The 11,042-nt window shown below is 39.2% G+C and overlaps 1 protein-coding gene across 2 annotated transcripts in view; it reads left to right on the plus strand.

Moving 5' to 3' along the window:
* The window catches only part of ibtk (inhibitor of Bruton agammaglobulinemia tyrosine kinase), a 163,276-nt gene extending 152,499 nt beyond the window's left edge, over positions 1-10,777 (plus strand). The window contains exons 27-28 of one of the 2 annotated variants that reach the window (XM_072250091.1): positions 659-791; positions 5,911-10,777. In XM_072250091.1, coding sequence (XP_072106192.1) covers positions 659-791; positions 5,911-6,036 — 259 coding nt within the window. In that variant the 3' untranslated portion in view covers positions 6,037-10,777. Of the gene's footprint in view, positions 1-658; positions 792-5,910 lie in introns of those variants that run through there. The other variant, XM_072250093.1, reaches the window with a different exon arrangement.
* Positions 10,778-11,042: the final 265 nt, after the last annotated feature.

Here is an 11,042-nt window from a genome sequence, read left to right on the forward strand (position 1 = left end):
AAAATGTGGTGCTGAAAGTGAATGAGTCACTTCAAAGCTAAAGTCAAGCTTCATAAAGTAATTATTTCCTTTAAATATTAAAGTAGTACTTAATACGAATAAAAGCTTTGTTGGTCCATCTTGAAGACCGACTTATGGTGATTTCAAAATCCTCTGTTTTTAGTGGATTGTTTATGAAATCTGTAATCACCTTAGTCTCAATTTACATTATACATAAGTGAATTCCAGTAGGCATCCAGGATAGCAAATACATTTTTGGTCTAGTGTGTATGTAACAATTGCTTATTTACACATCTTCTACCTTAAGACCTTTGTAAACCACTTTGTTAAAGTAAGTAAATCTTAGCCTTGCATTTGTGGATTTTTTTGTAACATGTATCTAATGTTATGATGACCACTTTGAAAATTGGCCCAGTGCAAATACAGGAAGTAATTTACTCTTTAAAAAGCCATTGTACTTCAAGTGTACGAATCCGAATTTAGCAAAATAGCACTTGCTAACAATTGAGAATTGCGAGATTCAGAATATTATGGGTAATCTTTCCTTTGTCGAACGGCATCTAATTTATATTCAGCAATTCTTAACAATTGTAAGGCAACTGGGTCTTGCTGTCTAATGAGGAAGTGAATTCACTTGAAATTGCTTCATCTCCAACAGTCCTTGGTTAACGACGGTTACCAAAAGCCAACCAACAATGACTCCAATTACTTTTGCGGCTATTGTGGAAGAGGAACGTCAGCAAGAGGCTGCACTTGTGAAGAGCAGGGAGAAGCCACTGGCATTGATTCAGGTAATGTTACATGAAACAGGTAAACTGTTGCACAACTAACATGGTTTCCCATTCTTGTACTGGATATCGTAGGCAATGAAGACAGCCTGCCAAACACGGCTTTCACTATCCTGTATACTCTGCCCTTTCTGATCATTAAAAATGCAACTCAGTATTTACATCACAGCAACTGTGTTACTTTGATATCTACAAAATGCCCTCAATTTGAAATCCCTCACATTTGACAAACAGGAAACTTTTTATTCTCAGTTGTCATCCTGAAACTACTTGCCTTTTTACTACAGTTAACTGGAAATTCAAGGGAGGTATATCTTTCTAGAGATTATCCAAGGACATGAGAAATTGCTCACCAATGTCGAGGGCAATGGGATCATTTTTTTCCTTTTCTATACAAACCATCTGTGAATCTGCATACTCTTGGTGTCCTGATTCGTACTGATAACATTTATACAGGGAGTACCTGGAGTAATTAATACATTTCTTTTTATTCCAGAATCTTCATTAGATGCTTTATGCTATGTGATTCATATATAAAATGAAACACACAAGGTGGAGGGGAGTTGTATAATTAAGCCAGGTCTAGATGGGGTGCAATTGGAGTGCACTCATTGAAGATAATTGCTAGATGAAACAGACACAAGTTAAGGAAATAATTCAAAACACAGAACATATTGTCAGACAAGGTAGCAGAAACAAACATTCATCTTGAGTACTTGATACATCATTGCATACCAGTACAGATAAAGAACTGTGAAGGATCAGATCCATTTGGACTAGCACATACAAGGAATGCCAAAAATTCCTGTGATACATCAATTTTTGAAGCTTGCCCTGGCACAGGTTCAACTGGTTGAATTACCTCCATTTATGCTACAATATCACTAATTCTTAAGTACACTGAAACTCCTAGAATCAGCACATTCTGAACTTTGGTAACTCTGAACTGACAGGGTTTCCAGACAATTGGTAAGGTTGGCCCAGCAAATGGAGTTGTTACCTCACAACCCTGACTCTGATCTGTGCTGCTTGTGTGGAATTTGCATATTTTCCATATAACTCTGGTTTACCCAGAATTTATCCTGCCCCTAGTCTGTAGTGATAGAACATGAGGTATTGGAGGAGGATGTGGGGAGAGTAAAATGGGATCCATATTCAATTAGTAGAGATGGGTGCTTGATGACTGCTGTGAACTCAGTGGGTCAGCTGGCCTGATTTTTGTGCTTTGAGACCTATAATATTACTTATTAATATCCCAAATACACCTTTAATTCATTTTTAAAAATGTGTTACATAGTATTACTTTTCCGGTGAACCCATTGTTTTAATGGAGCATGGGCACAGAGGCTCTGGTCTTTTTCTGGGAAATATAGGAAATGTCAGCTTGATAGCCAGAAGGTGAGCCATCAGGATTCACAAATATATAGCTCGCAGGTTTTCAGAATATAACCATACTCGGCTATCTATACCCTTTGATAAATCTGTCTTTGACAAACTAGGTACTGAAATGGGATTTTGACCCGAGACGTCAACAATTATTTCCCTCTCACAGATGCTGTTCAACCCACTGAATTCCAGCAGATTGCTTATTGCTCCAGATTCCTGTATTTGCAGCTTCTTGTGAGACTGTTAAAAATCATTTGGAATGAACCTGAAATTCCATCCCCTCATATTAGAGTATTTGCATATCTAATTGCATCTGAAGTTTTTGCATAACTGAGTCATCCATAAAGGCTTTTTGAAGTTGTCCTGCCAAAGGGTTTCGGCCTGAATCGTTGACTGTACTCTTTTTCATAGATGCTGCCTGGCCTGCTGAGTTCCTTCAGCATTTTGTGCGTGTTGCTCGGATATCCAGCATCTGCAGATTTTCTCTTGATTGTTGTGAGAAGCATCAGTTAGACAACACTTGGAGCATTGTGTGCAAATGAGATCATCACAGTACAGGAAGTATGTGATTATGCTAGAGACAACATAGGAAAGATTCACGGTGAATCATAAACACAAGATACTCTGCAGAAACTGGAAATCCAGAGCAATACACAGGAACTCCAGCACGTCAGGCATCATCTATGGAAGTGAATAAGCAGTCAACGTGAAGGACGTTGGCCCAAAACATCAACTACTTGCCCATTTCCATAGATGCTGCCTAACTGGTTGAAAAGTGATTTTTAGAGTTTCATAAGATCATAAGGAGTGTTAGATAGTCTTTTCCCAGTATAGGGGAGACTAAAACTAGAGGACGTACATTTAGTGCAGGAGTGTAAAGACAAGGGATGGCAGGCATGGTTGTTCCCTGTGGAGATCGGCTGCAGGGGTTTCCCAGCCAAATCAGCATGGCAGTTGTCAGCTCTGGGCCTGGATGAAAGGAGCGAAAACAAGTAGCTCGTAGGATGGGGGAAGAGGCAGAACGAGCCTCTTGCTGGATTTGAAGTAGGTGAGAGGAGGGGAGCTGGAAGCCAGGAGCAGATGGGCATTGATTTGGCTACCATTGCCGGCCCACCAACTGGAGAGTGTCGTGGTTAAGGGTCGAAACACTCTGTGAAGGTTGGGAACCACCTGCTGGCATCTGCTCCTGGCTGAAGGCTACGGTTACCTTATAAGGTATCTGGAGAATGCACCCTAACAGGTGTATGTAACAAGTAACAAGTAGAGAGCAGAAATTAAATGTTTCTGTATACCCCTTATCTTTTTCATAGAGGGTGATGAGTATAGAGAAAGATCTGCCAGAGAAAATGGTAGAAGTGGTTACAACTACAGTTTTAAAAACACATTTGGGTAAGTGCATTTGAAAAGATTTAGAAGGGAATGAGTGAAACATGGGCAAATGGAACTAGCTTAGATAGCCATCTGATCTGCTTGGACAAGTTGGGTTGAAGTATGAGTGTCTTTGTTGTGTAAAATTAGTCATAGAGTTATACAATCACAATTCGCTTTTGGTCATTAATACTTCATTTTTTAAAATCTACTTTATAACTTTGTCAAAGCTAGATATTCAAAGGCATTAGACACAAATTCAAACACTACTTTGTAGCTGGGGTTTTCAAAACACTAGTGAAACTATCTGCTCGTCCCATGCCCATCTGTCCAAATTTCTGTATATTCATGATGCATTACTGTTCATATTGGAATCAAACGGCGGCAGTAAAAAGTGATGATAATATAAGCAGTTGGACTAAAATTCAAAGAGGAGTTAGACAGGGATGCGTTGTCTCACCAGAATTATTTAATATCTATAGTGAAATGATTCTCAGAGAGAAATAGAAGACCTTAATGGGATAAAAATTGGAGGTGTTAACATCAACAATATAAGATATGCAGACGATACCACCCTACTAGCAAGTGCTGCAGAAGACCTACAAATCCTCCTAGACAAAGTAGTACAAACAAGTGCAGATTTTGGTCTAACCATCAACTGTAAAAAAAAACACAAATCTATGGTAATATCAAAACAACAGGATACTCCCAACTGCCAATTGTACGTCTGTAACCAAGAGACTGAACAAAAGACCAGCTTTAATTACCTTGGTAGTTTTGTATCACAAGATGCTAGAAGTAAATTAGAAATAAAAAGAATAATTGCCATTGCCAAAACCAACTTTCATAACCAACAGACACATTTCTATGACAACAAGGCTTAGGCTACTAAAATGTTACATCTGGTCAATCTTGCTGTATGCTTCTGAAACATGGACTATAACACCAGAACTCCAAAGAAACTCAGAAGCAAGAGAAATGTGGTTTCTTAGAAGAATGCTGAAAATATCATATAGAGATAGGGTAACTAATGAGACAGTACTCCAATGTGCCCATACAGAAAGATCTTTAATGAGAACATTAAATGAGAGGAAACTTAAATTCCTCAGCCATGTCATCAGAAAGGGAGAAATAGAATGCCTTACATTACAAGGCCGTATGCCTGGGAAACGTGGAAGAAGAAGGCAAAGAAGAAAATATATGGACACTGTGAAAGAACTAACAGATCTAAGTGTGCGAGATATCATTGACTCTGCGAGGGATCGTTTGATGTAGAGAGCCAAGCGTGTAATGTGCAAGGCACATGAAGAAGAAGATTACTGTTTAAGATTTCAGAGGGGAATAACTAGTGTAACGCCCTGTTTAAGATTTTTTTTTACTGCTAGGCTCTAGGTATTTCATTTTAGCAGTTGTAAGAGCAGTCTGTTCTGCTTTCAGCCCATATGGGTTTGAGCTGAGATAAGTGGCTTTGTTGTTCAACTTAGGAATGTGGTGTCAGCTCATAAGAATGTTGGAGTTGAGAGAAGGTTCAAGAAAATGCTGGGTGGAGAGGTTTTTTTGTGAGGGACACTGGTGTGGGTCAAGGTGTTTTTGGTGGGAGCTGGGAGAAGACGGGAGGGAAGATGGCTGAGGATGCCGTTCCTGTTGCACAAAGTAATTTGTGTCGATAAGTGGTTTCAAGGAAGGAGGACCAATACTCCCATGGGAGAGCCCGCTTGTTCGAGATGGATTTTGAGCGACATTCGGAAGATGGTGTGTGCTTCCACGCAGACCAAGGGTCCAGCGTGTGAGTTACAGACAACTTCAAGATGAGCTCCAACTTGTGTGCACATTTGACTGTTTAGTTATAATGGGCTCTTTTTGTTTTTCATCTTTCTTTTAATAGCTCTTTGGTTAAGTTAACGTTCATAAATATACTTCCTTTATAATTCTATGCACTGTACAATCTATTATTTCTTGCCAACACGTCTTGCAGGGGGCCAGTAAATCACACAGAATTCACACAAACCGGGGTTTTGGTGGGCAAGACATCCCAACTTCACAGGTTTGGCAGGACCAAAATTGTATAAACCCTGGATGTATAGTGGGTTTCTCACCATGGAGCCCAGTGGCTGTTAGCGAGGGACTAATAAGGCACATTTCCAGAGACTCCCAGTAAAAAGGCAGAAAACTCATTAGACTCATCTTCATCACTTGTGTTTTATGTCTAAAGTTGTACATAATGTGTTTATTAGCCATGTTAATGTTAATCATGTTAATGAGGGTCTGTTGCTAATGGATTTTTCAATTAACCAGGAAGTAATTTAATAATTACTGTTAATCTAATGTCTCCAAATTTTGTAAGTGATTTTTTTTGTCTTATTTTCAGATTGAGGAATGTGCTATCCAGGAATTATTAATCCACTATCAAGCCTTTGACAACCCTGAAGAATTCATTATAATTGATAGATCACCACAAGGGCCCATGGCAACCCCAGTATGGAGTAAACATTGATTCTTGCCTCTTTTTGTTTAGAACTATCAATATTATATAGTCATAAAGCTAAATTGGTCTGTGCTTGATTTGTGGAAAAAAGCTACATTTACAAAAGAGTTAAAGTGTGCCTCTTTGTTAAGTACTGCAGGAGATCATTTGCTGTGTTTAATCTTAATTGCTATTATAATGTTTATTGTGCTAGATTACATTTTTCATCTGGATTATAAAGGTCTTTACACTAACATATAATGTGAAGCACTGATCAAATATTGATATCTCCACTTCCCCAACACAAATGTTTTCATACACACAATTTAAAGTGTACCTTATGTTGCCACATTGCAAAATCAGTGGCAGAGAATTCTGAACTGAATGGTGGGTAAATTATTGGGCACAAACTACAGAATGTTGAGTCAGTAAGAAGGAGGTAGCAGTTATTTCACAGTGATAGTAGTAAGGGGAGCTCCTGCCCTATTATTTTGGATTCTTGGCTAGCTGCAGCTCCTGTATTACAATTGCAGTATACCCAATTAATTCAGTGGTAGAGCACCAATAAATTTCCTTGGTTGCTGACTCCTGATTTCACTTATGGTGTTAATAGTTTTTCTTGGTTGCTTATTCATACTGGTCAAAATGATAGCCGCGTTCTCAAAACAGTTGATACCATCACAAAATACTCATTCTCACTGTCAAAACAATAAATATGATGAATAATTCAATTAAAACAGTAGCACGCATTACACCACTAACACGAATAAGCAATCACCAGAACATCACTGGCAAAACACTGATCATCCTTCTCACTGAGTCATAACATGAACAGTGTAGTCAGTCGTACAGTGTGATGTTTGTTACTTTGTAGAATGCCAGAGATCAGGACATTTAGTCCATTACTGTAAATATAATGATTACAACTCCAATCACAAATGAGGACATTGAAGGACCAACGGAATGATTACAGTATTCACTGTAATCTCAGCAGTTCACTATCTGTTATTACATGAAAGTCGAAGATAAAATTGCTGTCATCTTTAGGGGGAGAAAACATAGTGATGATGGCCCCTCTCTGTCTCAAAGGACAATGGACAAGTCTGGGTGGAAGGTATGTAGATCTTGAGATACCTAGTCATCAAGATCTCCCTCTCAGTCTCACCGGTGTAATCCAAAGGAAAGCAAAGCAATTTGCTTGGCACCCGCTTGGCTGCAAGAGCTGCTAGAAGGATGTTCAGCAATGTCCAGCCACCTTGGGGACTCCACTCTGGATTTTCTATCTTGGTTTACTCCTGTAGCCTTTGTCTCTCTTCCGAGGCTGCCCACAAGGCAGTGGGGCTATTTGACCATAGCTGGGGATCTGGTTCATGAGCACCAGGATGTGTCTACATGCCGGTGGGCCTGTGTTCTACGTGTGCAGGGGCCAGACCTCCTCCCTGTCCTCTGTAGTTCAACCTGAGTCTGAAGGGTATTCAGTTTCCATGTGTTGCCAGCAAGATGGCTGTACATGAGGCTTGCTGTAGGAGAGGCTATGTTCTGCCAGGGAGAGACTTTCACATTCATCTCTCCTTTTTGCAAGACTGCTAGCCAGCAGTGGAAGCTGAAAGCGAGAGCGACAAGCACTACCCACTACACTACCATACTAGGTGCGTCACACAGCCATACATCTCCGATAACACATGCAGTGCAATAATGTTCACGTCTGATATATTCTGTCCCTAATGTTAAACCACATCTTTTCATCGGCATCACAGAGAATATGCTTCCTCGCGATGCAGTGGGGGAAATACCTGCTCCAGCCCTGGTTTTTTGACATGGTGATTGTATGTCATAGTGCCCATTAGCGGTATTTGATGGTAAGGATGCTTGTCATGGACCTTCCATCTCTGGGGGAGGGAAAAAAAACTCTACAGTAAGTTTGAGAAATGGGGGTATGGTGGAAGGAATTCCACGCTCGTGCGTAGATGAGCTTGAAACCACTGCAAGTGAGTGGTGGAAAGATACATTGTCCCATATGATGACATTGTGGGTCATTGATCTTGACATCTTGTTCCTCCTTGGACAATAAGAGTTACCTGTAAAGCACATGGAATGTGCTTGGAAAGGAATTTGATATGGTGTGGGATGTTACATGGCGTAATCATTGGGAGATATGCTAGAACAGCAGTGTCTAGTATGGCTGCACACATGGTAATGTTTGAACCTCTGTCATTTTCCTGGACTGTTGTTCTTTGTCTTGCACCATTCCTTCCTTGCTTCTTGTCTTGGACGTACAGTATTGAAGCCAGCTTCATCAATGTGGATGAATTTGTGTAGCATCACATTGGACTCTAGTTCTATTATCCTCTGTAATTGCAATAGAGAAGACGGAAAGTGAAACACATAGAAGAGTGAAAAGGAATGAAGTACTTTGTAAAGCCCACATGTACAATGCTGACAACATATCTGTACACACAGTACAGATACCTCAGTTCCTTAACCCTGTCACTGTTTCTATCAAAGGGCACTACGTAGGTATGTTTCAGTTTGATGTGGTGACATTCCAACTTTATAAATTGTCAATATACTGACAATATTTGAGAATATTGTAAAGTCTGCAATTACAGCTGTCTGTATTTCATGCAAGTGTATGGCATTGTTCATTAACACCATCTGAACAATTGTTGCTTCTTGTTAAGCTTCGAACACCTTGACTTGCCCGTCAGCCTGAGGTAGTCTTGCAATTCTAAGATATATTTCAAATGAATGCGTTTACTGTAGCGCATTATTTGTAGGGGGAAAACATGGGTGTCAAATGCATTTGTGTAACATACATTTGCGATGTGATTTCTTACCAGATTCTCATTCCTGAGTGTAGGGATAATTGATACCACACATGAACATGACACATTAGGCTGCACTCTTAGACCAGCCTCACTCATGGACAGGCCATGATTTAGGACATAGTCAACAATAGCTGCTCATATGTCATTAGAGATCTCTGTTCTTCCCACCTCTCTCCCATTGGCTCTTTCACCATGCATCTGAACTCATCCCCATCCCCATCAAGCTTGTGGATATTCTCTCCTTTTGTTTTACATGTTCAAATAAACCTACAGGAACTCCAACCATGTGCGTCAATGGGCTGATTGGTGTATCAACAGATTTGCAATGATAGCTTAATTCCTTGCAAAGTGGAACCACTTCGAGTCAACGATTTGGCATTGATTGCTGTCAGCTGGGGGCATTTGATTATGTTTTGCTTGACCTGACACTTCCAATTGATTTTTGTGCCTTCTGATGTTACTAGTGTTTTGCAAAAGCTTCATTAGCAATTGAGATCTGTGTACATGCAGTAAGAAATGGTTGACTGTTGTGCTGAAGTGGTAACTGTTTTGCTCAGATGGAGTTTAGAATTGACCACGTGCACTGCAGACTTGATCAGAAGTGTCTAGGCAACTGAGAAAGCTATTTGTTGGGAGATCAGGTGCCTGATAACAGGGAAATTTAAATTTGTGGGAAAATGAATTCATTCACATTTGATAATTAACTACAAACAATGTTGAAGTTTTACAAGATGTCTGTGGAAGCTCTTGGTCACTACTATTTATGATGGTTTACAACTTGTGCATAATTAATAAATTGCTATGATTATTTTTAATAACTTCAATTTTTGTTAGTTTCACAAAGAATGCAATTTATTATAAAAAGAAAAGCACAAAAAAACTCATTTGTGGCACATTATTCTTCCTTTCATAGTTGTTTTAAACCTAAGTAAGTTAAACTCCCGTTCCCTATTGCTGACACCAAGGTTGCTTTTACCATTTTAGGCCTGGATACAGGGATGTTGGCAGCTTAGCTTGCCTGTGTTCAGACTTGAGGTTGCAGCCTTTTGGCAGTAATGGATGCTACTTACATTTGGCACAGTTTGCAAGGAGAGTGTGTGAGTGCTTAAGAAACTCCTACTTAAGAACAAACCGTGATGCACATGGCTTTTAATTGAACTTAATAGGATCTGATTGCAGTTGTCTAAATGGAGACATTACTGTTAGGTGTTGTATATTAAAATGTTACCAGTCCATTGTAGTTCAACTGTTGTGTTGGTTTTTAGAAGTGCTGAAATAAACTTCTAATGGAAAATATGTTTATATAAAAATGATCTGATGAAGAATGATGTTTTTTTTCCTGCTGTTGCTAATTTGTGAACTTTTAAGCTTGCACTGCTTTGAAAGTTATAATTTATCACTACTTTATGCATTCAATGAAAATGAGAGTGAGTTTCAAATTGTCCAGTAGGTTTGAACATTACATAAACTGTAAGATTATAAGAGGATTTAAATTGGTATGCTATCTAGGACTCCCACAATATACATCATTTTGAAGCAATGCAGGTATTTTGTGGTTTTGTGTTTGACAGATGTTACCCTAATTGTGCAGTTACTCATGCATGATTTGTTTGTTAATTTATTTGTATTTGCACAAATGAGGTTGGAGCTGTTGACTTCCCTGTACTATTAACAAAAATGATGTGATTTTGGCTCTGCCAAGTAAAATGTTTGCTCTTCCTAATTGTCCATTTGCAGATTAAGCATCTCCAATTAAAGAAGAATCATTGCACAAAAATGCCTTAATGGCACTTGGAAAGGGGTAAGGGCAAATAAATATAATTCTTAAGATGCAGTGTTCATGATCCTTGAGTGTACATTAAAACAAAATCTTGTAAATGGGGTTTAACCATGATGGATGGCAAGCTGATGCAACAAAAGCAATAAACATCCACTTGAACAAATATCAGATGATTTTTTTTTAATATAACATTATACATGTTCCTTAATGCTTGATTAACAGGGTAAATACAAGCAGGCTTTTTCCACTGAGGTTGGATGCGTCAACTAAAACCAGAGGTCATGGGTTAAGAGTGAAAAGTAAGAAATTTAAGGGGAACATGAAGGGAAACTACTCAGAGTGGAGAGTGTGAAACGAGCTGCCAGCACGAGTGGTGCATGTGAGTTCAATTTCAATGTTTAAGCGAAGTTTGGATGGGTCCATGGATA

Source organism: Mobula birostris, chromosome 2, assembly GCF_030028105.1.
Source record: "Mobula birostris isolate sMobBir1 chromosome 2, sMobBir1.hap1, whole genome shotgun sequence".
Classification (NCBI taxonomy): domain Eukaryota; kingdom Metazoa; phylum Chordata; class Chondrichthyes; order Myliobatiformes; family Myliobatidae; genus Mobula; species Mobula birostris.